Below are 26,002 nucleotides of genomic sequence, written 5' to 3'. Positions count from 1 at the left end.
TGGACACACCACTCTGCATTTCTCTCCTCAGCTGACAATTCTGATAAAACTTGTAGGAACTAAGTTTCTTTGAGACCCACACTATTAAATGTAGTTAAACAAGTAAACAGGTTTAAGTTACTGTGAGGATTGACAGAGAGACTGCAACATACCATAAGTTTTGCTTCCTTTGGAAACTCCAGCTAAAACAACCCCAGTGTCCCTTACTGCTACATACAGGTCTGTTTCATATTACTTAGAAGCACACCAGGAGCCACTGCCTATCAGTATTTCTTCTGAAACTTATGCAGTTCTGAGACCTCCCATCCTACCGTCAGACATGGTGAACTTTTCAGTACATGAGTACCTTCAGTCACATGAAGTTTTCTATTCACTGCAGTAAGACTATTCAGAGGACAAAATTAACCACCTACATATACTAGGATACAGTCTGAACCTGACACAAGCCAAAAGATGCAGAGGGTTTTTTTGATCTGGCCTAGTTTTCAAAAAATCTGCATTTCCACCAATACTCCTTTTTTTTTTTTTTTTAATTCCCATTCCCATTCCCTCCCATGTTTTCTACTATGAAAATGTCTCACCCTAAATCATTTAGTTTGTGGTAAGGAAGGTTCCTGTCTGTATCACACATAGGTGGCTGGCTGTCACCATCAGTTTTTCTAGTTAGAGGATGTAAAAGAACCTACAACAAAGGAAAGAGTTAGTATTTTACATTAAATATAACTACAGAAGAAGGGTATAGAGGTGACTAGCCATTTTTTGAATTGTGTAGAGAAAATGTTGCGTGTGTGCTTTGCTGAAGCTTATTGTGCTTGAAAGAAAGATGCACTGGTAAAATGGCATAGATACAACTATTCCCAAAATACAATCCGGTGTTTACAGTGATGTAACAACCTATGATTATATGTTAGGCCAAGGGCTGTTTATACCAGACTACGCAGCCCATCATCTCTTTCCCTACCTGTAATTACTTGTTCCTTCTCCTGTGCCCTCCGCTGTTGTGCTGGCGTGAGCACTTGTGAGGCAGGATAGTGAATCAGATCAGGAGTCTGACCTGGGTGAAAAGTAACCTGACAAAACACCTGGCTTTTTTCACCTGCATTAATTTTTCAGCCTAGTTCACGGGGGGGCTAGTATGGAAAGCTGGGCAAGCAAACAGGGCTAAACAGAGAGGTTCACAGATAAGAACAGGCTGGTAGGAGAAGATGACGCTGCTATTAAGAAATGCACTTCACCCCTTCATCTTAGTACCAGTCATTAGCACAATTTGTAGAAGCCTTGTTGTACTTCTCTACTACCAGTAGAAATAAAGCTCTTGTTTTACTTTTTTTTTTTTTTTAACAGGAATCCTAAATTTTGCAGAAAAATTCTATTCTAAACAGCCAAAAGAGGACACCTTAATTCTCTGCTAAAATTTAACTGTACCAGTTTAAAAAATGAAAAAATGTTATCCCCCTCCTATAACCATAACCCTGGAGTCATGGGCACTGGTTCAACTAGAATTATTAATGGGAACAGTAATCCTAATATTAAATAGAAATAATTATTCTGCTGAGAAAGAAAAGACTGAAGAAACAGAAGGCACAGGAACTACATAAAAGAGAAGGCAGCGTGAGCTTGGTAGATTTGAGTGGGGAATATGTCTCAACTTTGTCAGAACAAGCTACTGTTCCTGCAAGATACACTGTGAAGTGTTTTTACAGTGGTTTAGGTATTAAGGGAAAGAACAGCTAAGTATAAGAATAGTATGTTAAACTTGGACAATACTGACTTTCCTCTGCTCTAATTGATTTTTCTGAGAGTTTGACATAGACTATGAAATTCAGTGACAAGTGTGGCAAGCCTGGAATCTCACCAATGCCTCAGGCTATAAAATAACATATAAAGAATGCAGATATAATTTAATGAACAGACTGGCATTATTTATTTAAAAAGGGAAACCAAAATATGTTATATATAAAATGCAATACATTTTTAACCAAATATAACAATTTAAATTACTTGATACCTGATACTATGTGATATTTACTTGTATGTTAGTCTTTTGCAGCAAACTGGGACTCAGTATAAAAATATTCTCAGACTTATTTTCTTCAATGTGTGCAGGATGCACTACACTAAGGACAAACTCCTCCATTCCTGTAAAAACCCAAGGAACAACTATTAAAATTCCAAATACATTCAGTTTTTATTCCTCACAAGATGAAACAGATCACTGTATTTTGAATTAATATAATATAATCCAAAATGAAAGAATAAAAAAGGTTAATAATTAAAGCATAATTCATGCTTACAGTTTCATTGTAAAGAGATATCTATTATGTTAAATTGTGTATAAAGAGATTAAATGGCATATTGCCTAAGTAAATTCCATAATGGACAGTTAAGACAGCTACAGCGCAGGACAGTATTATCCTTACCTTCTTTAACAGACAGATGTATACAGTCTCTGCTTGTCATTATCCATGGGTGATCATCAGTAGTGGAATTCTGCAACCAAGAACTGAAAGCAGATTTAACATCATCTTCATGTGTATCTTTATGCTAAATAGGAAAGAGGGAAATAAAACAAAACAAGTTGTAAGACTGTTTTCCTCCTATGCACGAGGCATTTGTTTCTCTTACAGTAGCAGAGATGAAGAAGATATAAAAGTTTTATTTATTTAGAAAATAGCATTTTGCCAGCAAACACCATTTCTATCAACTGCTCTATGGAAAGCACCTGCCTAGCCCTTGCTAGGGCAACAGCTGAATCTTCGACCACCTCTAAAGATTTTATCTTTGGAACACCGATGTGAGAGCAAGGAAAAGCTTTTATTCTTGTTTTACTTATCTGTATTGCCAGATCCAAGAGCACTACTCAGCTCCTGGGTTTGAAAGAGCCCCCAGGGTATGCACCAATATTGACCTGTGACTTATTTTGGGTGCTCACTACACCCCTCTCTTCCCTGTATACCCTGCTTCCTATACAGAGAACCCTGGGCTCATCCAGGTCAGGGGCATCAACAACAAACTTCAACAGGCAGGCAAAGAGACCAAACGACTTACCCCAGATCACCTAGTTAAATGGAATAGGAAAAGAAATCGAGTCTAGATCGCCTATCTCTTGGCTGAGTTCCTAATCAGAGAAGTGTAATTCCTGTCTAAAAAAGGGGGGAATCAACCGAGATCATGGAAGCAGTGTTCAGAAAGGAAAATGAAAGTTACTGTCATATTTCTTTCTGCATTTGTCCATTTTTTTTTTCCAAGAACTACAAAAAATTCAACTGAATTAGAAAGGAAAGGCAGAAATCCATATTTAAAACATACAAAAGCACACATAACTACTTGTTACGATTTTAGCAGATTACTGCCAGAATACTTCTTTTAACTCCAATATGAAAAAATAATGCAATTCAACCATTCCTCTGTAGGTAAGAAACCAAATTAGAATATTGGGGATAAAGAATAAACCTGCATAAGCCCTGCTAGGATGGGAAGTGCTGTATTTAAAGCTTTGAAGGGCAGGTAACATGGGAAATAAACAGGCCAGAAAATCACACAGAAACAAGCATACAGTATATTATGAAGAAATACATCACTCCAGAGCTACATCTGACAGACTGTGAGAACTGGTACTAAGTATGTTATTACTGTCACTCAGAAGACTGGATGTGTCTCACTTAGAGGAAAAGAGAGGGATTCAATGATATAACTCTAGAAAATTACATCTTTAGCATGAGGAAAAGAAAAATTAAAAAGGAAGCATTAAAAGGAAGTAAACTAAACAGCACATAAAAAAATTATAATAATTTTACTGCAATTGTCTTTCTTAGGAAGTCTAATGGGCACTGCAATGTTTGAAGAGTATAAGCATGTCTTCTCCTAGAAGACTTAAAATGGGTATTTCCTCTTTAACTCTATGATTCTTCTTTTTTGTGTTTGTTTTTATAGGCTTAAATGTATACACTTAAATTTGCCAGGTTTGAACTAGTATTAATGTAATGCAGAGGAGGGTCTGACGCAAAATTATTATTGATTATTGTTGCCATTTGGTCAGCAACTGTTTATGTTTGAAACCTAATTAAACAGAAAATGTATCTTTTCCCTACCAATGCCATTTCTCCTTCATGTTAACATCCTTTCTAATAAGAAAGGCATCAGAAATTTTCACAATTTGAGAATAACAGAAGACCTTATGATTTAAAAGGTACTATACAGCATTCCTCTAATAGCTTCAGGAAGCTAGGAGTCAAAATTCAGAAGTTCTATTTCCTCCACACTCTGTGACCTCTACCAGTTCCTTTAAATAGAAAATTGCTACAGATAGCATGCTAAACTATTTGAAATATTTACCAAGTGCAAAACAAAATTTAATGGCTTGATGTTTACAGTATCATTGATCAAAATACAAAATAGTATTACTAGATAAGCCTTGTTTAGGTAGGTCATAGCATCTTCTTAATTTAAACTTACATAGTAAAAAGAAAAAGCAAGGAATTATTCAAAAAAGAAATTCCTTTGGAATTATGTCATGCAGGATGGACAACTTCCAAACTCTCATCTAACAAATGAAAACAAATAAACATAACGCCCCCCCCCCCCGCTCCCTGACTTGACCAGAGCAACATTATCAGTTTTCCAATATAGAAACAAATATGCAACCAAGAATATCAACTCACTAAGTTCTGTTTGGGTTGGAGTATAAGAGATACAGGAATTTTAGGAATAGATTCAACTGACTTAATTCGGACTGTCGAGTGTATTTCGATACGCAGTTTTTTTCTCAGACCATCTGGAATCTGAAATATTTAAAATAAAAGCAAAGAAAAAAGAAATATCAGAAAGTAAACAGTTATAACATTGCATATAAAATACAATATCAGTTTCTTCATTACTAATAGAACCTCAACATTTGATCACTGATCTGTTTATTGGCTGTAATCTGCAAGAGAATTAAGAAGGAAACCGTAAAATTGATGGTGGTATCCAAATCTTGCTCTCCCATGCACACTTCTAATTGCCTTTTATCCTATTTGTGAAAGTGCTCACTACAGCTGACCATCTACTAATTTCTTTAAATAAAAACCAAAACTTTGAAAAAGAAGAATTAGGAGGAATTCTCAGAACGTTGTAAAAATGCTTTTAGTATAGGAGAAAAACAGCAACTCTACTTTCATTTGCTCATTAAAATTAATTTTACATGGCCAGGTAAACAGGCCATTATACAGATCAGAACTAAGCACATCTGCAGCACAGAGAGAGAAAATCCAGTCTCCCTAAATTGTAGCAGTTGGTTTGCCCTTTTAAAAAGGAAACTACTTTTCAACTATTCTGTGTCATTTTAAACATATATCCAAACTGAAAACATCTCAAAAATGTTTATTAAGTCTGAAAGACTTTATGGTTGCTGACATTTGGAAAATTGTTAAATCTCTCAAACGATTTAGTGGTCAAGACCATTGCAGGCTCTTCCTCTCACTCTCAACAAAAAAATAACTGAATGGTGAGAAGTATATTATGCCAAATAGTCAAGTGGTGATTTGGAGTGCATTTTATCTAGTTTTGTTGATCCCACATGTGCTTCCAGGAAAGAAAGAACATAAGCAGGCTGTAGTTCTATCAGAACAAACTGAAATGTCAGCATCTGCACACCAGGACTTGTGCCACCTTGCAAAATAGTATATAAAAACTTAAATAGTTTAAATTATATAAAAGCTAGTTATTTTTTTTTAAGATGTATTTTAAAGAGTATATAAAAGGACTCACAAACATCATGTAGTGCTAGGATACGTGATCCCATTACTTTACAGTTTGATGACACCTAGAGTCCAAAGCACATTTCAAAGTGCTAACTAATGAAAAGAATCTCATTATGCAGTACTGAATGTATGAAAGTATCTAATACTTTCACGTTCTCATGAATACAATGGCTACCAACAGATTTTGAAGAAAGCATGCATTCCCTCCAGAAACACTGAAGAATTTTCTCCCTTTGGTGAAAAAATGCTAAGGGTGCAGAAACCCAGAGTACACTGTACATCTTGGAGGATGATGGTAAGTAATGTAGTCCAGAACAAGACAGCTTAGCAAAGCACAGATCTAGTAAATATTATTTGATTCTAGTATACTTGAGAGCTTAACACAAAGTCTATATCCCAAAACTGCATGTTAACTAGCCAGTTCCACAATTATCCAATAGAAAATATCCAATAAAAAGCCCAAAAGATAGTGTGCTCAAACTGACCCAAACTCTTCCAACATGTAGGGGTTCCCCACTGTGGCCATACTCTATGACACTCTTTAGGTCTTCAAATCCATTCCAAACGATTTGAACAACAGATCCCTCACTGGATGCTTGACTGCTATCAGAATTAGAATTATTTTTATCTTGCGTACTAGTCAAATGCTTTTGCTTTTCAAATGGCAGATTTTGCTTTGCTTCTTGATGACGCTGTCTTGGGGAAAGCAGCTCATTAATTTTCCCGAAAGTTACTACAGGATTTGGATCCAAATCAATAAATTCTAAATTCCATGGAAAAACATGAATAGCATTGCATTTCAGAAATGCATAAGTGGCAGATGCATTCTGTACGCTGGGAGGCTGGGACTGACATACTCTAAAAATGGAATCCATGTGAATTAAGTTCATCAGCTTGTCTTTGAAGGTGCTCATTTCATCTTTATCACACAAAGTCTTTTGTTTCTGCTCAGATGTATGAGAGAAAATGCTCCCTATGAAATTCCACATATTTGGGAGAACATTTGAGCCAAACGTCATGTTTGCATCAGCCTTACTCTGTTCAAGGACTCCTGGCTTTAAGTAAGGTTGTTTGGCAAAAGGATCCTTTACTGTTTCTTCTTGCTCCATGTTATTTTTCACAAAACTTTTAAGCAAGATGTCACTTTTTGTGGAAGGTGTGCTGGTGATATCTTCCTCAAGTTCACGTGTTTTGGGACGTATCAGAAGCTCCGTGCACGGTTCTAATCTCCCATAGGAGGCTGCTGGCATAAGTGTACCTGAGTATGAACAGAGCAGGTCAATGAATGCATCCACTCTTGCAAATCAGCTTACTCAAGGTGCCACAAGAGCCTTCACCATTGCTTACCGATTTTGATGTAAACGTGAGTGTGCTGTTCAACCCATACAGGAAAGATGGCTTTTGGAAATACTATTCGAATCTGGTCAAGAAGACGTTTTTCAAGAGAGGAAGCATGCAGTTCCTGGGGAAATGTGATATCATAAATTAAATACTGCATAAATTTTTAACATTTGTTTGTCTCCTTCTAATACACCATTTGAAATATAAAACACAATTAAACCCCACCACATTTAGAATTTCCTTAAGGGCTGGAAAGAATGGGGTATTGTGCAAAAACTGCTTGTGTCAGAATCTGTCATCTGTAAGAAAAGGATGTGAACAGTGGAAAGGGTTTTATTACCAGAATTTCCCAATCATCTGCTGAGAGTGGTTCCACTTCTACTTGCTGACAGGAGGAGACGTGGGAGCAGGGTTCAAGAAATACCTGGCAAAAGTAGCACCATTTCAAAATACTTAAGTAACACCATTTTGAAATACTTAACTTATTTTTAAACACATAAAAGCTCCATCTTTAATTCAACTAGAAAACTGACATCTCCTTCATGATACGTTGTCACTACTTTGAACATATATCTTCTTAATAACACTAGGTAATTCATAAGCAGAAGATGGATGGTCAACGGATTGGAAATGGATTGCATTGGGCATGCTTGGGGACTTCAACAAATCATGAATAAAAGTGAATGTGAAAAGCATCAAGAGCTTTATCAGCTGGTAACAATCAATTTTTAATGCATATTGATCACACAGTCATCTTTGCATTTTAAAATTCTTATTTTTAAATGTTCTGGACTTTAGAATGCTGAAAAATTGAGCTGTGCACAAATTTAGATAACGCAGAAACAGCTGAAAAAATGAGGAAAAAGTACAATACAAAAGCAAAACCAGCTCCTTTACATGAATGGTTTCACGGGAAGCAGCCCCACTTCCACAGAACAGTTTTAAGGTCCTGTGTATCAGGAGGAATGATATAAGCTATTGTGGCTTAGGCTTTTCAGAAAGCATTAAACATATATTTCAAAAGTCAATTTTTACCAAAGGTTCCATTTGACAGAAAGTAACAATTTTCAAACAATATCATGTCATACATTTTTAAATAAAGTTCATTAAATTTTTCTTGAGATAAAACTAGTTACCTGTCCTCTCAGAGAGATTTATTTCAGGTCAGCTTTTATAAAAGTACCAATCGATTTTAAATTCCTCTAGGTCTTCAGTTTGAAGCAAAAGTTGAGAGGAATATCTTTTCCCCAACATGGTAAACAGAAGAGCATATTATTACGAAACACAGCAAATGTGCAATTCTTGAATCCAAAACAATGGCAAAACTACCTAATTATTCATATATTCATGTGATTGTACAGATTATTATTTCCAGGCAACAGTTGGGTGAGATTCTCTTAGCTTTCCTCTGTCAATTGTTTTTCTGTTGAAGGCTATTAATTGCTAGAACTAAAAAGGGTAGTTACCTTGCCACTGAACCAGTAAATTGTAAAGTTCTGCAAACAGATACATCATTTCTAGAGAGAATACACTAAAAAAGTAAACAAGGTAAGATAATACACTGCTTTGAGCCACATTCTTTGATGTCTTCTATTATGCTGAATAAAATGTTCCATATGAGAGAATAGGCCTATATGAATATACTACATAATAACATTGTGTAGAGTAATACTTTTCTATTCTTGTTCATTTAAATCTCTACCTATTAATATGAAAAAACCCCTTGAATGCTGAGATTTTAATAGACCCGTGTCGAAAAGCTCTGCCTGCCTCTTGGGCATCTCTTCAACTTCTGTCCAATGAAAGAATCGTTTACAAGAAGTTTAACACAGTGTCCAAGAGTAAGAGGCCAATTTAAATACACGTTCAAAGAGAGAGGACACACTGGGACATATGGTGAAGGAGGAAGAAAAGGGATGAAAAGTTAAACCCCAAATAACTCAAACAAGAAGAAATATGCAGTAAGTCAATAATTACTTTAAAAAACCAGGAACTCCAGGCAAAATATTCTCATGAGATAATTCCCAAATTGTTTAATTGCTTAGAAGTGTATTTTCCTAAAATTAATGGCACTGCAGTTAGCGGCTCCAACTCTGCAAAGACCTACCCACAAGCCTATCCTAACATTATTTAGGGAATTGTTAATGATTTAATGAGCAAATCTTTCCATGTTTGAGACATTTCATGAGGGTTAACTGTTCTTATGAGCAGATACAAATGAAGTAACTGTCTGAATACGTGAAACAAGAACGTCATAGCTAACTTGTAAATTATCACCTTTTTAGGTATCTTGCAATATACTCTTTATTTAAATAAGAAAAAAAGACTGCATTTCAAACCTGTTCTCCATCTGTAATGCCAAGTTTTTCTGCCAACTGTCTGTTAATCTCTGCAATATTTTCACCCTGGTGACCTCGATGCCTGATTTCCATCCAGCTCAAAAATACAGGCTGATGACCACAGGATACTTTCACAGCTTGGCCCTATGAGTTTCAAAGAAATAAAATAAATTAACATCAAACAAGCTAAATAAGATGACTATTAGTCAACCTAAACTGTATTTGATTAGAAAGATCAAAGGAATTAAAAATATTTTCTGGATTTTACATGCCCCATTTTAATTAATATTCCCTAACAATAACTTGCAGCATTTACAACATATTAGCAACAGGTGTTTCTATTAGCAATGACAGAATTTTTTTTAAATTCTGGCAGACTAGCCAACTTCTTATTAACCAAGACTTTCTTTGGAATTCTTCTCCACGTTACTTATTTGCACAACTCTCAACATGGAAGTGTGTGTTGGTTTCAATTGTTAAACAGCTTTTAATTTTTATGGATTATTTTTAAGTAAGGAAAATAATTCCTCTTCCCTTCTTCTGTAATACAGTCTATCAAACAAATATCTTACAGAAATGTATAACTACACATTTCTATTTCCCAAATGAGGAAAAACCATAAGTATATGCTTAAACTTCACATGCATTGCAACATTTGCATGGACTCCAAGCTTTCATGAGCTGGGGAATATTTAAAATAAGTCCCAAATCACATAAACTCAGACCAAAATGATTTTATCAATCTGTTTCAGAATTGCCTAGCTATTTTGATTCCAGACTGAAGAATCTTAATATGTTCAGTTTCCACATAAAGAGACTATATCCTACATTGTATCACTCAACTGTCATTTTCTGTATTTTTTTCAAAAATTACTATTTTTATGAAAATCAAGTGACCAAGACAATGGTGACCAAGACAGTGTGGGTATACCACAGACTTACTTGTTAACATAGTGATGTTTTCTGTTCTGTTCTCAACTCTATCCTGATGAGTTCAAGTATTATTTGACTTTTTGGTAAACTGAAAACATTTCCAGAGAATATCTACAACGGTTCCAAGATCCTTTTACCAACTGTAACATTTAATTTGCAGCCCTTCCCCATATTCGCACAGATAAAGCTTCTCCCTGAGTGCCTTAATCTTCACACAACACTGAGTTTTGTAGACTGTTTTGTCACGCACTTATCTAATACCTTCTGCAATTAAATTTAGCTTTTGATTCGAGTTTTTTAATGATTTAGTCAGTGTAATCTAGTAACATAATTATTTATCCCCTTTTTACCATTTTTAGTGAAGAGATTGCATTTAATATGCTATTTCTATCAAGATTTCGGAGATCATATAGTTTCATTTTGTGGATCACGTTAAGTAAAAGCAGGAGCCCACCATAACCAACTATGTACAGAATGACGCTACAAGACTTCAAAGCAATTGCACTCCTTTTTCCTTTCTCTTGCCAGCAGATTTGTAAAACATCCAGAAACCATTGCAGAAAAGAAGCGAACATTTATACCGGATTTCTTGCAACCCCACCAGCCTCCTTCTACTACCCCAAAGGAAAAAAGAGCAGGTTTTTACAAGCCTAGATGATTTTGCTTTTGTGAAATGTCCTTTATGGTCTTGGGAAATCAGCAGGTTACATGCGCTGGGCGAGGCCACCCTGGCCGAGAGGGGCTTTGCCAGGACTGTGGCCACCACCTCCGCTCCTGAGCTTCGTTCCCATCTCCTCTTCACCTGCTCATTCTTGCCGTTTTTCATCCTGTCGTTCTGCTTGCAGATCATTAATTCTTGCGTTCATCCCATAAGGGACGCACGTGGGCTTTGCCCTTGTTATCATGTGTGAAATGTTTAAAAATCTAAGGTGTGCTTCCAGCTACTGATCCACGTACTTAACAGGACTTTGCACGACAGGAGTCCCTTTCTGTATGACGGGAATATATAGTGAAAGACTTATGTACACCAAGAATGACGATTCTGCTTGGGTTTACCACCTCACCTCCTACGCGGAAGGCTAATTTACCCATTATTCGGTGAATGCTGGTGAAAACAGGTATAAAATACAGGGTGCTCAGAGACAGGCAGAATCCAGCACTGCCGGACCGCGCTGGGAGATCAATCCCAACCTCTCCGGCACCCGAGGACGAAGAACGGATGACAAAGCAGGGCCCCTCCTCCGGGGCCCGGCCGCCAGAGCGCAGCGGGGGCGCACGACGTCGCCGTGTCACCACAGCAACGGGCTGCCGGGGGGGGGGGGGGGGGGCAGACGGTGCTCTCCCATAATCCTCTCTGACCGAGGCGTCCCTCCGCCCAGGCCCCGAACGGAGCCCACCCGGTACCTGCTGCAGGCGGAGGTGAGAGGCCAGCTCGGGAGGCAAGTGCAGGAAGCAGTCCCGGGTCCCGCTCAGGACGACCGTCACCGCGGCAGCTCCAGCTCCGCCTCCGCCGGGATTGCCGCTGCCCCACATGCCGGCCGACGGCCGGCCGGGCCCCCGCAGCCCGCCGCCGCCGCTGCGCGCCCGCTCCGCCCTAGCAGGGAGCTGCCCACTTAGAGGCGGGCGAGCGGGCCAGGCCTTCCCCAAATCCCCCCTGCCGCCCCCGAGACGATGGTATAACCCACTGCCGGCCAATGCGGGCGCGGCATATACTCATTCCCTGCCTCCGATTGGCTTCCCTATCGAAGGCCTCGGCTCCTTCTGTCTGGCTTATCGACGCCGTCCATTTCCGCCTCAGTGGGAGCCAATGAGAGTTCCGCCCGTTGTCTGATTGGCTGTTCTCTCGGCGAGCAGCTAGGGCTGCCTACGCGGGGCGCGGTGGGTGATGGGAAGATGGCGGCCAGCAGCAGCAGCAGCAGCAGCAGCAGCAGCAGCGGGCTGGGCGATGCCTGCAAGCACCACGCGCAGCTGGGGGTCTGCGAGTCGCGCGCCAAGTACCGGGAGGGGCGGAGGCCGCGCGCCGTGAAGGTGGGGCCGGCCTGGGCCTTCGGCGGGCCGGGGCCGCCTTCGGGCCGCCTCTGCCGGGAGGGCGGCCGGGCGCTGCTGGCGGGGCCGCGGCGCGGGTCTGCCGTCCTGGAGCGGGACCCGAGCGGGCCGGCCCCGGTCCCGGAGCGCCGCATCCTCCGCGCTGGCGGGCGGCACTGGAGCGGCCGCGGGCTTGTTGGCTGCGGCTCCTCGGGGGCAGGGAGCTCGGCTGGCGAGCTGCCTCCGTTCCTCCGGCTGCAGCTGTGTCGCCGCCTGGACTGCCGTCCGTGTTAGCGTTTGTCCCAGTTCTGGGTGTTTGTCCGTTCCTCTTCTCCTCTCCGTGCCGCCGAGGTGCGGCGGGGCGCGGGCTGAGGCAGGCAGTCGGCGCCGGGAGGCACAGCGCGAGCTGGGTCTGGTAAATCTAGTAACTCCCACGTTGCGTTGTGTCAATTAATGGCTTAGAAACGCACGTGGCACAAGTAGGCTAGTTCTGCGCAAAATATAAAACCATGCGGTTGGACGCGCGACACCGCTGAACTCGGCAGGACTCGCGTGCAGTGGGCCGCTCTTGTACTTCTGCTGTGGTGTCCAGCAGCTCCTGGGGAGGTTGAAGGGAAGGCCGCGCGTGGAGGGCCTTGCCTGCTGCACAGCAGGAACCTCTCATTACAGCAGCAGAAATGCTGGATTTGCTTTTTGTGGGGGCAGTTAACGTACAGCATGCTGTAATGGCACCTACTAGGGCTGACTTGAGAAAGAGAGCAGGCAGGGGTAAGCTGCTATCACAGGAACAATTTATGTGACCTGTTTGCAGAGGCTGTTTGTTACGATAGCAGCTTGAAAGCTGGTTTCCTGAGGGGTTCCCTCTTTGTCCTGCATTTGTTGTTTTTTGAGAAATATGTGTAATCCATGCAATCTAAATGTGTTTGGTGTTTTGTTGTCTTGGTTTTTTTTTTAACAAAGTCAGAATGAATTTCCTTTGATCTTACGCTTTAGCTACCTATTGCATGTAGTGAGCTGTCACAGAACTTTCCTTAGAGTCTGTGTTATGTGACAGTCGTTACACAAAAAGAGTGGTTTGTTTGTTTTATAACCTGCTGGGGGAAGACCTTGTTTCTCTCAGCATCTTACTTGTATCTCTCTGTCTTAAAAACATACACTCTTTGATCACTGTAGTGAGGAGACAGCTTTGCACACACATCATCTGCCCCAAGGAATTGTGGTACCTTTTTTTTCCTCCGTGTTTCACCTGTGTGACCTCTCTGCCCGTGAACAAGACAGGTTTTTCGGTGGTTTTGTCTTTAGTTTGACAGTGCCTTATATTAACTGGTTACTAGTCAGTCTTGTGAGGAAATTGGCCAGAGACTTAAGAGATTTTACTCAGCAAATGGCAGTACTCTGACCTGGTGCAGAAGAGCCAACTCTAATTTGTGTTCTACTTTGAGTAAGAAGCTTGAGTTCAGTTCCTGCTCGATGATGAAGATGTCCCAGATAATTGTGTACTTACTGCTCCTGCAAGAGTCCAAAGTCAAAATAGAGTACAGATGGATTTTCAGCATCCTGAGAAGATTTGAGGAACAACAGCAAACAGACAAAATTCCTTACTTTTGCAGTAAAGCAAGAATATGAACATTTTAGCATACTCTTTTTTTTTTTCCCCCCCCCAGGTTTATACTATCAACTTGGAATCTCGTTATTTACTAATACAAGGAGTTCCTGCGTTAGGCGTTATGAAGGAATTAGTTGAACAATTTGCGTTATATGGTGCCATTGAAGAATATCATGCTCTAGATGAATATCCAGCAGAGCAATTTACTGAAGTTTATCTGATAAAATTCCAAAAACTGCAATGTGCAAGGTATTAGGGCAATATCTGCCTCTTGCAGTCTTAATCTTTTAAACCTTCTTTATTTACAATCTGTTAAGTAACATTCTCAGTTTTGCCAATACAATTTAATTCCCTTCAGGGTGGCCAAGAAAAAAATGGATGAACGAAGTTTCTTTGGTAGTTTGCTGCATGTGTGCTACGCTCCAGAATTTGAAACGGTCCAAGAAACTCGGGAGAAGTTGCAGGATAGAAGAAAGTATATAGCAAAAGCAACAAATCAAAGAGGTTTGTAATTAAATTTCCTACAGAATCTTAATATCTCACTTCGGTGGTGGGTGGGTTTTTGGTTAAAGAGCCCATTAAAGAAAATGCTTTATCTGGCTGTTTTAAAGATGCATTTTAAGTATGTTTGCAGCAGAACGGAGACATCTTTCAATATTTAGAGGGCTGTATCTTTTTCAAAGCAACTTTTCAGTTTTGGTAAGCACTAAAATAAAAAAATGCATAAGCTTTAACAATGAGGTACTTCCTTCTCTTCTTCTTTTCAAAATGTTATCAGAAATTTCAAGCACTGGCAGGAAATTTTGGATCACCTTTTCACCCTTTTTCCTGCTTATTCAGGCATGCCCAGAGGGACAGTTTTGTCAGGAAGGTGACTATACCAGAACCTTCAACAACTGAAGGCTGGGCAAGCTGAGAAATAAGCAAATTGCTGAGCACAGGCTTCTCCTTTCTTGTGCTTATGTACTTTGATATCATTATTCATTGTATGAAGGTATTTTAAAGGAGTAAACCCACTGATTTTTAACATGAAAAAACACCTGTTTTTTCAACGTTGCAAGACAGCTTATCCTTGAAATCATAACTGGAAGTAAAAATTATTGATTTGCAACATCAGAAATATTTTCCTTGTGTTCTCAAAAATGCTGAAATACTTCTGCTCGGGCATTCCTCACAAATCTGCAGAGGGACTAGGCTGAAAAGCTTCAGTTGAGAGGTGCCACTTAGGAAAAAAGAATCACAGAAAAGTGGCTGGGAATGAAATATCACTGGTATTACTTCTGTAATTGTATTAAATGTTTTTTCTTATGTGTTAGAACTAATAACGACATAATAGTGAAGCTACTTTTTTGTTGTTTTAAAGATTTCTTTCTGTTAAAGAAAGTAGAGGGACCTAAGAAGACAGTCTCAAAGAACTCTGAGCATGACTGTCCATGGAGTACATCAGGATCATGTGCAGCCAGTAACTGGGATCCATCCTGCTTTACAAGTTCTCACGGGGTATCCCACAACACAGGCTATGCATCTGGGAATCATAATCAGAGCCTGTTGACATTTCCCCAGTATGAGAACAGTTGTGCTGAAACTTCTGGGTACTTTGGTCAAAACGCATCCCTAACTCTAAGTGTATGTCCGGGAGGACATACTCCACCAACTTCCTTAATGCAAAGAACAGTTCGGATTGATAATGGAGTTGATCGGTTTATGCCTCGTACAACTCACCTGCAAGAACGTAAGAGGAAGAGGGAAGAAGGTAACAAGTTTTCCCTCATTGGAACAGGTGTGGACAGTACTGAAGTTATTATTGGTCCACAGCTACCAGAACTACCTAAAGTGGATATGGATGATGATTCATTGAATACTTCAGCTACATTAATTCGAAATAAACTGAAAGAGGTATGGATTCTGAAAGTTCTGATATTTTCATTTTAAAACATATGTGCTTGTTATCCATAAAAATAGAGACCCTAAGATAACTTAATTCATCATTTATTCAGTATTATCAGTTTATTTGCCACTTAAAGCTAGCATTCTTACTATTTTTTATTAAATATTTTTATTAACACAGAATATTGCAGGCCATTCTACTCCATACCTCTTACACTACACTTTAGAAAGTATAAATGTCAGTGCATGGTCCTAAATGATTTTTAGCAAACTACACTTGTTTTCCACATGGGGCGGCACTGTAACTTTGCAGGTAGTCCTGCTGACTCCAGTGTTGTACTTGTATCTGGTTTCTGATTGAAAGGGAGTAAAAAATAATAAAGTCAGAGTTCAATGTAATTTTGCTCCAACACTTGTTATGGCATTAAAAGATGTACAGAACCACACATTCTATGCCGAGAAGCATGCCTTAAGCTTTATAACCTTTTATGGAAGATATTAATCAGCAGGTCAAACACTCCCAATACAACTTTCCATTTAAATTAAGATATGAAAAAGCTCCCTTGACTATGACTAATTAGACTGATTTGGAAGAGCTTATCTCCAGTCAAACTGATAAATAAGCACCTCTTATATTAAATATATTTGTAAAATATGTGTCAAAGCACATGTTTTTCCTTTCCCTTCTCTCTTCTTCCTGGAATACCTGAGTTTAAAAAGCATACTAAACCTTACTTTGAAAACACCTCTGGTAGGGAGAGGGGTGCTAAGATATGTAACACTCTATCACTGAGTATCTGAAATCAGTTTGTGTGGTTAAAATACAAAAATGATACTGCTAACACTTTTATTTTCTAAGTTTCACTGCTCTTGTGTTTAATGCTGCATTTGGGGTTATGTTTTTTTTCCCTTCTTCTGCAGGAAAATTCAATACAAGTGTGATTATAGTAATACATCCCTCCCAATACTCAAATGTTGGAGACATGGCCTTACTCTAAAACTAGCATAAAAAAGGAGTGGTTACAGTTTACTAAGATTTTTTTTTTCCCCCCCCCCTCAATTTAGGTAGCAGATTCTGTTTCAAGAACATCTGTGCAAAAGCCAGAGAGTAGCTCAGCCAAACCACTTGTAAAGCAGAGAAGAAGAATATAGATACTGCTGGCAGCATCTTCCAACAGTAATTTTTTAAAAGGATAGAGTTTAAAATACTTATTTTTTTATGTTAAAAATAAAACTATTTTATACTGTATTTCCAAGCAATTCCCTGATAAAAATTGTATCGATTTGTTTCCTGGAATGAACAAACCAGTATAATAATATTGTTGCAATCTTGTTCTGTGTACCTCGTACTACAACATATTTAATAACTCATTGAAGAACTGTATTTAGGTAGAGTAACAGAAGTAAATTCTATTTATTCAGTACCTTTTACAGTAAAGGAATACTGAAGCTTAGTAATAGTTTCAAGTTGCTCCTATACTTTTACTATACCATGAAGAACGGTGAAGGAAAAAACCTCTTACAACAGTATTCCACTTGGAGTTACAGTTTACGAGCTTCCTGGAAAGTCTTCTGTTCAAATGCCATACTGCTCTGTTTCAAAAAAAAAAAAAAAAAAAAAAAAAAAAAAAAAAAAAAAAGTTCATTTTCAATTAATAAGGAGTTAAATTTAATTGGAAAAGGTGCTAAACTGAAATGTGTAGGCAGTGACAGTCCTTACACTTAGGCTACCTCTTGCTTTTTAGCTTAGAAAAGGTAAATTCCATAGTGTTAATGATGTCATCACTGAGAGACCAGTGAGAACACTCAGAAATTGTAAGTGAAGGGGAAATTCAAATTGTAACTGCTCAGCAGTGGTAATGTGTGACCAAGGAATGATCTGGCATGGAGGGTGAGAAGGCCCAGCTGCAAAATGAGTTAGACCGTCTGGAACCAGGAATGGCAGAGACTTAGATGACTTGATGTAAAGGAGTGAAATTTCCCTTGGTGATGGAGAAATATCTGCAGCACAGTTTTGTAACAGTCCTGGATCGAGTGCTCAGGGGCCACCTCTGGGCAGCAGAACTGGAGCTGGGGGGATGAACCCAACACTGGGCTAAGGTGCCCCACGCTGACGCTCACAGGATTGGTGCTGGTGCAAGCATATACAAGGAATCGGCTTGTGGTGCATCTTTGCAGACTCCTTGGAGAACCGCATACGGTGGTAGGATTCTATCCAATAAGTTCATTACATTTTAAAAAAATACACTGAAGTACAAATGAGTGTTTAATTTGTGTCAAGGGGTACAATTAAAGTTCCCGAACATAACCCCACTGGGCAATCTAGTAATTTATAGGTTTTCTTCATGTTAAGCTCATAGCCGAAATTTATTTATGGCTTTTAGGACTTGAAAGTACATGTAAATAGAGTTCTCTTTTAACAGTGAAACTAGAGACCTAGTAAAAAGGCAACAGTTGGGCAGGGTACAGAACAGAGCGCACAAATACTGTAAGCAAGAAACAAGCTGAGTTTCCAACCTCTTGCCATGATTAGCCTGAATTGTGTATCTGGTTTATCACCAACACTGACAGAAAGCAAGTAATTTTTCTATGCTGATGAGTGAACATAATTCTGTTCAGAAACTTTTTAAAACCTTTCCACTGGTGGAAAAAGCAGAGTACTTACCTGGGTTTTCCCAAACCCTTGAAAGTCTTTTGAGAGCCTGTCAGGGCAAGTCTGGCATTTTGGAAACAGCTGCTTTCCAGCTGATGTGATGTAATACAGCCTGCAATCATGGCTACAAGACCCTTTCTTGTCCTCCAGCCTACCAGGTAGGCGGGCTGGCAGGAAGTGTAGGTTTCCAGCAAATGAAAACTTGCTGTGTTCTCAGCAGTCTTACACAACTTTTCTGTTTCTAGGAATCGCTGCATGTATTTCAGAATTTTGTTTTTCGATCTCTATGAAGGCACAACTTTCAGTATTTAAAAATGACACGCAGTTCAAATAGAATAGTGATTACTAGATGAGGAAAAAAAAAATTATTCTTTATTATAGAGCAGAAATGCTCTCCACAGTTGAACTTAACACTGAGGAAATGAGCATGTTCTAAATTGCCATCTTCCAAAAAAAAAAAAAAAAAATTCTGAATTGAATCAGATGTATTGCTAATAAATAAAGCCCAGTTAGATGTAATTAAAAAACACCAGTGCCACACTCTGAAATGAAGAACACTCTCAAGGTATTTTTTTCAGAAAACTAGCAGCCTCTCCCAAAAGGGGCTGTAAGTGAGGTGATGGCAGTGTTGCCAGTGGCACTGAAGAAAGAAAAATAGAAGTTGTATTCCTGGAGAGCTTTCGGATAAACAATTCAACAAAACGGTCTCATTTTCTTAGTCTGAGAGGGTGCTCATTGAGGATGATTCATTATATTGCTGACCCAGGACAGACAAACATTGAGTAACGGTGTGGTCTGGTTTTCTGGTACCAGCATTTAACTGTATAAGGAAACATCGGTGCTGTGAAAGGTAGATAGGAACTTGGCATATGCATATCTCACAACTGAAGCATTTATCAGTTGACTTCAGCAGGCCCCAGGTAATGACAGTCAATACCATAATATGTTCATCTCCTCACCAATACTATAGCAAGTACTGCACATTTTTTTTTAAACGCAAGGTTGATATACCTTTATGTCTGGCAAACACGGTCCAAAGGCTTCTAACAGAAGATTTTCATCTCTGACTGCTTTTTCAAAGTCCATAAAAGAAAGCTTGCCATCATGATCATAGTCCTATAAAAGGAAGGGAACTCTTCAGCAAAGGATGATGACTTGTAGTAATTGTATTTTTGTTTAACAGGTGTTTTATTGACATGGATCCTATTTTTAGTTTGATTGTATGCAAAAATCCTTTTATTTGGGCCATCAGTCCCTGCTCAGACAAGATCTGTATGATTTGCCTCTACCTAAGGCATAAAAGGTGGAGCAAGCTCAACTATCTATCTCATACAGCTTTGCTAACAGAATTCCAGAAAAGGCAAAACTAACATGGGAAGAGGCTGAGCTGAGAATTGCATGGACAAATCTCAAGCACCATTGCACTGCGATAAATTAAAAGCAGGAGACTTCAAAGTAGGAGAAAATGTTAGAATATATTCTGTATATGTATTTACATCATGAGAGTACCTACATCCTATTCATGAGGCTGGAAATACTTCACCCTACTGGTTTCTATAGTAGGCATACTTCTGCCCTGTCTTTTTCACATACAGCACTCGGAAGCATATGGTGGAACATGCTGATGCTAGCCCACTTCTCTCATACTGCAGAATCTCAGCATAGCAGAATATTCCTCTGGGGGTGGAAAAAGCATCCTTGTGTTTTTAGTATTTCTGCAATTTGAAAACCTCCTGCTTCTACTGACATGGCAGCTTACAACGCCAACAAATGCTACGGTGAGCATACGAAGTACTTCTTTAAACCATATAAAATAAAGGCTTTAAGTGAAGATTGCTGGGTGGATGTGACTAGTGTTCAAGGCACAGGGCCAAAGCAAAATTTTTGAAGAACAAACCATGGAACCATTGTAGCTGGTGGACATGCAGGGAACACAGGTTCTAATGGCCAGAAAAGCAGAGGAAAGGAGCTATGTAGGCAGAGGTTCCTGAACAAGAAAACCTGCCACTGGATGCTTAAGAGAAACAGAAGTAGCTGGGTAGCCTCTGCCTTTTACATTCCTCAGCACAACGGAGAGCAGGGCACGAGCATGTTCATTATGAATACTTTTAAGTATGAAAACGATATGGGACTGGACGTATGCTTGGTCACAATGCCATGGTACCTACAGGCAATTGCTCAAAGAGTAATTTTTTCTTCTTTGAGTGTTGGACTCCACAAATGCATTTTTGGATATCTAACAGTTGTTTAGTTATTTGAGATGGGCAGCAATATCCTACTCAGACAACTGCTCAGCAGCCAAATGAGATCTGGACATTCTTCAAACACGTACCAGAGCTTTACTAAGTTCTCGTGGAAAAGCTGAAACAGGATTATGTACATGATTACTTTATAATATGTTCTTATATATATGAAGATTCATTATGTCTAGAGCATAGTGCTTGTGCTTGGACTAGCATAGCCCACTTATCAACTGCCCAGAACATGAAGGTGTTCATTTTGGATGCAACCTGCAGGAAAGCTGTGCAGGTAGGTGCTCTGAAGATGAACAAATTACTAAGTCATAGCTTGCTTTCTGTGTGAGGCTAGATTCAGCATTGTCAAGAACTAAGGGTAAGATGGGCTTTTCAGCTGAAGGTGTGCAAAAGAGGTGGGTTTGAAAAATAGAAAAGTCGGAGTTAAATAAAAGGAGTTGAGATTCAAGACCTGGTTTTAAGTGAGATTTTTTTTGACCACCACCAGAGGAGGGGAGGTTGTATTTCTTGATTTGACGAAAATGTTGAAACATAGTCCCTGGCTGATCTGGATACCCTAGATTAATCACAGTAAGACAAGTTTTACCTTAATAACCTTGAGGTTACTATTCTAATAGAATATATAAATTGGATAAAGACATTTCATGATCAAGTGATAAAACACAAATGTACTTAATAAAGCTACTGCAGATGCCCAACACTGGAATAAATGCAGCTTACGCTTTTGAATTTTCCACTTCTGACTGGGCTTTTGTTTTGACTGGGCATGCACATGTGTGTATGCACACATACACATGCTAGTTTATACATAAAGTTTATAACTCATAATAAACTAACAGTTTCATGTGAGGATACTGGACTGGGACTCATTAGATCTGGATTATATTTCTGGCTTTATTAGGAGACTTGTTTATCTCATGTATGTAATTAAGTCCATGGCTCAGAATCCCACTGTAAATCAGACACAGTACTTTGTTGCCTCATAGGAATGTTCTAAGGTTCAGTTAATGAATGTTTGAAAGACACTGAAGTATCACAATGAGTAAGTACTTGCCATTTTCTTCAGTGCTATGTCTACCAAGTCCTTAATTCCCTCATCAGGATCTTCTTCTGATGGTTGTTTGAGAAGGCTGTTTTTCAGCATTTGGAACATTTCCTCTCTCGAAATGTATCCATCACCATTCAGGTCGTAAACCTCAAAACAGTCTTTTTGAAAGATAAATCAATTTAAAGGTCACACAAACTATATCACACACCATTAAAGCTGTCTGTTACCTATAGACAGAAAATGTGAATTGTATGTTGTACAGCATATCAATTGAGCCACATTTATCATGTATATTTATACATGAAATATATGTATCATATTTTGATACACATACTAGTCAATTATTGCCTATTTACCCTTCATAGTTAAAATCTATTTCTGCTCAAATAAATAATCTTCCGTTCACAGAAACCTAACTTCTCTAGAATTGTCCATTTAGAATATAAACAAGGTTCTGGTTTAGAAGCCCAATTTCCCGTGGTGGGGACCAGCTGTCTATATCAGAATGACTTTGCACCTACAAAACACATCCTCGTTATTTTGGAAGCTGGGTTCAAAAAGTAAAGGAGAAGGAAGAATGAGCTGTACTAGCGTGGAAAACATAACTGAAGTATCCCTTAATGCAAAGAGAATATCCCTCTAACAGAGTACATTACAAGTATAAGTATCTGCCTAATTCCTCTTACAATTGTTTCTACCTTCCTGGAATCAGAAATCTATGACCATAATAAACTTTACTATCCTTCACAAAACCTATTTAAACAAACGAACAAAACTCTTCAGTTTTGGAACACAAGAGGTGGGTTTTTTTCTTGACAAAGACTGTGTCTACAGTGAAAAACTGTACTGGCATACACTTAGGACAGACAACACTGTCTATCGCTACGCACTAGTATATTCTATAGTGCTTACAGCAGGGCTGCGTATTTTACTGCTTGTAGTTGTACTGACATACTGAATTACATCCTGGGCACACATCCTAGTGCTGTGACACCCCAGGCCGCTTTCCAGATGGATTTATATAGTGCATTAGGGATGGCTGATGCTGCAACCTAGAAACTATGGAAACAACATGCTGTCATTCTCCTGTTTCTATTACACTTTTTTTCTCCACATGCCCTATTTTATTTTTCTTCTGCTTCTTAAAATTCTAGAGTTTTTGCTATTTTTTCTCCCCTATCTTTCTCCATCGTTACTGTGAAGGTTGTCATGACCATCTTACAAACAGACTCAGTTTTTCAATCTATGCTTCCAAGCTGAAGAACTGCTGGAATTGATGCAACGGCTGCTGTGCCCCGCATTGTGCCAGTAAATGAATGTTGGCACAGGTCTTGGTTGGCTTGAGACTGTGTTATTTAGCCAAAATCAGCCTTCAGCTACATCTGCTTCTTTCTAATTTTGTGTGTGAATACAAAAACATACATTCCGTCAAAACTGTATACTGCAGAACAAGCTTCAGTTCAAATGCTAGTTCTTGTAAGCAATAAAATAAGGTGGCAGCTATGATAACGGCAGTTTACACAGAAAAACCTCTGTCTCAGAGAAGCCATTTCAGAGGTCAGTTTCATTGCATTGAACTATACAGAAGAAAACAATTACCAAATACTTTATAAAAGTAACTACTAAATTATAACAAAAGCAACATGTAATTTAATAGTCATGAATTAAATGATTACTACTAAATACTAGCATACAGATAAATCTTACATTTAATCCTTTCTTCCAATGTCCCCCGAAGAAATACTGATAAGCCTTCCACCCATTCCACCACATTGATGCAGCTATCGTTGTCTTTATCAAAAGTGCGGAACACTGGGAAGTGTATTAGATACATTTTAAATTTATTTAAGAGGGAAAAACAAACAAAGGAATATTTTCTTAAATTCAATGAAAATGTAAACCCATATTTTTTCTGAAGATGTTTCTCTGCTTTCACGAAGGTATGATTACCCTTCTTGAATCTTTCTAAGATGTAACAATGAAGGGGATTTCAGCCCTAAGTTTACTGATCTTCCACTCCAGAATCCTGCTGGGATAAGACGTTTTGTTCAATCTGTTGCTTTCCTGATTTAAGCAACTACAGGAAGTATGCTTCCATGCAGATGTAAACCAAATAAACCAATATCCCTTACACTAAAGCATATTTGCATACAGAAGAAGATTTTAATTACTAGGATTTGTCTCAGAAAATCTTGGAGAAAGTAATCCTAGAAACAGTACATAAATATTTCAAATATACAAAGAAAAAAACCTTCTCCTGTCTTTCAGGTACCAAAATCTTTTTTCTTCTCCCTTCCCCGAAATAAACTTTCAATCTTGCAGCTCCACTATTCACACAGCCTGTAATACAGTACTTCAAATCCAAGATACACTTCAAAGCATTAAATAACATCTTTAATAATTCATATTTTAGAATGTTAATTAGTAAGTTGGCTACAGGAACACCTCTACATGCAGAGCCACGCATTTTGGAACTGGAAAACAATAGGTTTGCTTTTGCAAAGTGAAATCAGCCCCCTTGTATGTAAGCATTAAATAATTTTTAAGATTGTGTCCGTGTAAGGTATCTTCCAAGACACACTTGACCTGTTGCATAAAATGGCAACAAGTTTTTATTTTATGGCATTGAAATACCCCTCCTGCTAGAGAACAGGAGAAAGTTGAACCAAGGGGTGGCTCTTGGCAGCAGCCTGAGACTGAACGGTAGACTCATGCCTCCTCCACATCCTCCTTGACACCTGTACATCAGAGATCATTCATGTGACTGTCACAGCAACTGCAAATGTGGCCCTCATGTTATGAATCCATGAAACCACTGTATTTTCAAGGGGTTATTTGGCCCATTACTCTCATCTCTCTGTATTGTCTGCCTAGTCCCTTCGGTGCTGTTCACACCGCCTCTGTTCCAGAAGTTACCCATTCAAACAGAATGCCTTTCTGGGACCTTCAAGCCAGAGACAGAGCTGTCCACCAGCAGCAGGGACTGCAGCTCCCGGTGGAACCACCGGAGAAAAGAGAGAAGTGACACCATGCTGCCCTCTTCTGTCACGACACTACAGTGACTGGGACGGACACAGCCACAGGACAGCAGTACAACTGCCTCTCTGGCGGGTCTCCCTCGTACAAGAGCATGAGCTGTCATGAACTAGTGGGAAAACGATTCCGCATAAAGGAAAAAAAACCCCATACCCCGTACTCAGCGGCTCCTTAGCGTAACCCTCCCTTTGCTGTCCTTACCAGGATGCGATGGCCCTATTTTGCCTAGGCATGCTCATCAGGTCAACAACGTAAAACTAAAACCTTAAATCTTTTTAGACCTATCAGTCTCACCTCTGTCCATGATCATGTCATCCGTCATGCCAAACGCGCTGTGCAGGGTGTCTCTGAACATGTTACGGTCAAAGCCAGCTGCAGCAAAGCGGCTGCTGGACTCGGCCACCAGCGTGTCGAAGAGCTTGATCAGACATTCCACTTCGCGTTTATTAACTGCCCAGTCGAAACACAAGGGAACATGTAACTTAGGCTGGTAAAAATACAGGGCAGGCACAGGGAAGCTACAGGGCCCGGACCCCTCGGGCGTTCCCCATTAAACCCGCGCCCCACACCCCTCCGCCCCGTACCCGCTGGCGCTAAGGGGGCGGCGGGAAGTGCCCGCCTCGGGGGGGTGGCTGGTGAACGGGGCTACACAGCGAGCACACGGATAACGGGCGGCGGCCGGCAGCAGCGAACGCCCCTCAGGCGAAGGCGGCGGCCGCACGGCTCCCCGCAGCCCCCCGCCGGCGGCCGGGCCGGGCGCGGGGTCCGTGTGCCGGGCCGGGGGAGAGACTCACAGTGCTTGGCGGATCGGCCCAGCGAGTCCGCCAGCTGCTGCCGCTGCCTCTTCCTGCTCATGGCGGCGGCATCGCCGCTCCCCTGGCAACGCGGGCGGGCGGGGCGGCCAGGCCGTGCCGCTTGGTGACACCGGCAAAACAAAGAGCAATTTTTATCATGCATTTAAAAAAAAAAGCAGCCGTAGCAACGAAAATAACTGAATTTCAAACCGCCAAAAGCGTTTCTGGAAAGAAGAGCTAAAAATTAAACACTACATACAATAGTGTTTGTTCATCTGCTGTCAGGAGGCAAAAATCTAAAATACTTTTGCTCCCGCATGGCTCGTTTTCTGCTTTGTCCCACT

General features: G+C 39.9%; 3 protein-coding genes across 8 annotated transcripts in view; 1 reads left to right on the top strand and 2 right to left on the bottom strand.

Annotated features, from left to right (window-relative positions):
• PEX1 (peroxisomal biogenesis factor 1) overlaps window positions 1-12,025 on the bottom strand; it is a 32,475-nt gene extending 20,450 nt beyond the window's left edge. For 2 of the 3 annotated variants that reach the window (XM_030010312.2, XM_041122705.1), the window contains exons 1-9: window positions 11,759-12,025; window positions 9,422-9,565; window positions 7,423-7,506; window positions 7,089-7,203; window positions 6,227-6,999; window positions 4,662-4,781; window positions 2,421-2,544; window positions 2,030-2,139; window positions 582-682 (exon numbers count right to left, since the gene is read on the bottom strand). In XM_030010312.2, coding sequence (XP_029866172.1) covers window positions 582-682; window positions 2,030-2,139; window positions 2,421-2,544; window positions 4,662-4,781; window positions 6,227-6,999; window positions 7,089-7,203; window positions 7,423-7,506; window positions 9,422-9,565; window positions 11,759-11,887 — 1,700 coding nt within the window. In that variant the 5' untranslated portion in view covers window positions 11,888-12,025. Of the gene's footprint in view, window positions 1-581; window positions 683-2,029; window positions 2,140-2,420; window positions 2,545-4,661; window positions 4,782-6,226; window positions 7,000-7,088; window positions 7,204-7,422; window positions 7,507-8,218; window positions 8,413-9,421; window positions 9,566-11,758 lie in introns of those variants that run through there. The other variant, XM_030010313.2, reaches the window with a different exon arrangement.
• Window positions 12,026-12,219: 194 nt separating this feature from the next.
• On the top strand, window positions 12,220-21,509 carry RBM48 (RNA binding motif protein 48). Of its 3 annotated transcripts, XM_041122708.1 has the most exons (5): window positions 12,673-13,947; window positions 14,044-14,234; window positions 14,344-14,489; window positions 15,349-15,881; window positions 16,938-21,509. In XM_041122708.1, exons 1-5 carry the CDS (start codon window positions 13,921-13,923, stop codon window positions 17,022-17,024), a joined length of 984 nt encoding a protein of 327 aa, XP_040978642.1. In that variant the 5' UTR covers window positions 12,673-13,920; the 3' UTR covers window positions 17,025-21,509. The 3 variants fall into 3 exon arrangements, with proteins under 3 accessions (XP_029866178.2, XP_040978642.1, XP_040978641.1); XM_030010318.2 differs by lacking the exons at window positions 12,673-13,947; window positions 16,938-21,509 and adding an exon at window positions 12,220-12,382 and having other exon boundaries at window positions 15,349-16,525; XM_041122707.1 differs by having other exon boundaries at window positions 12,673-14,234; window positions 16,938-18,972.
• On the bottom strand, window positions 16,060-25,777 carry EFCAB1 (EF-hand calcium binding domain 1). Of its 2 annotated transcripts, XM_030010320.2 has the most exons (7): window positions 25,659-25,777; window positions 25,159-25,314; window positions 23,536-23,640; window positions 21,835-21,986; window positions 19,537-19,641; window positions 17,396-17,465; window positions 16,060-16,225 (listed from the first exon to the last, which is right to left on the bottom strand). In XM_030010320.2, exons 1-6 carry the CDS (start codon window positions 25,717-25,719, stop codon window positions 17,415-17,417), a joined length of 630 nt encoding a protein of 209 aa, XP_029866180.1. In that variant the 5' UTR covers window positions 25,720-25,777; the 3' UTR covers window positions 16,060-16,225; window positions 17,396-17,414. The 2 variants fall into 2 exon arrangements, with proteins under 2 accessions (XP_029866180.1, XP_029866179.1); XM_030010319.2 differs by lacking the exon at window positions 16,060-16,225 and having other exon boundaries at window positions 17,257-17,465.
• Between the last annotated feature and the right edge of the window lie 225 nt (window positions 25,778-26,002).

The sequence above is a fragment of the Aquila chrysaetos genome, chromosome 3, assembly GCF_900496995.4.
Source record: "Aquila chrysaetos chrysaetos chromosome 3, bAquChr1.4, whole genome shotgun sequence".
Classification (NCBI taxonomy): Eukaryota; Metazoa; Chordata; class Aves; order Accipitriformes; family Accipitridae; genus Aquila; species Aquila chrysaetos.
The sequence above is the reverse complement of the archived record's forward strand: the minus strand, read 5'-3'. Positions and strand labels throughout refer to the sequence as shown.

Coding starts and splice junctions, on each gene's coding strand:
- RBM48 (XM_030010318.2), top strand. CDS start 12,248: ATGGCGGCCAGCAGCAGCAGCAGCAGCAGCAGCAGCAGCAGCGGGCTG. Junction 12,383..14,043: donor GGAGGCCGCGCGCCGTGAAG/GTGGGGCCGGCC, acceptor TCCCCCCCCCAG/GTTTATACTATCAACTTGGA. Junction 14,490..15,348: donor AAAAGCAACAAATCAAAGAG/GTTTGTAATTAA, acceptor GTTGTTTTAAAG/ATTTCTTTCTGTTAAAGAAA.
- EFCAB1 (XM_030010320.2), bottom strand. CDS start 25,719: ATGAGCAGGAAGAGGCAGCGGCAGCAGCTGGCGGACTCGCTGGGCCGA. Junction 23,641..25,158: donor TGACATGATCATGGACAGAG/GTGAGACTGATA, acceptor TACACTTCCCAG/TGTTCCGCACTTTTGATAAA. Junction 17,466..19,536: donor CGTGTTTGCCAGACATAAAG/GTATATCAACCT, acceptor TTTTTGAAACAG/AGCAGTATGGCATTTGAACA.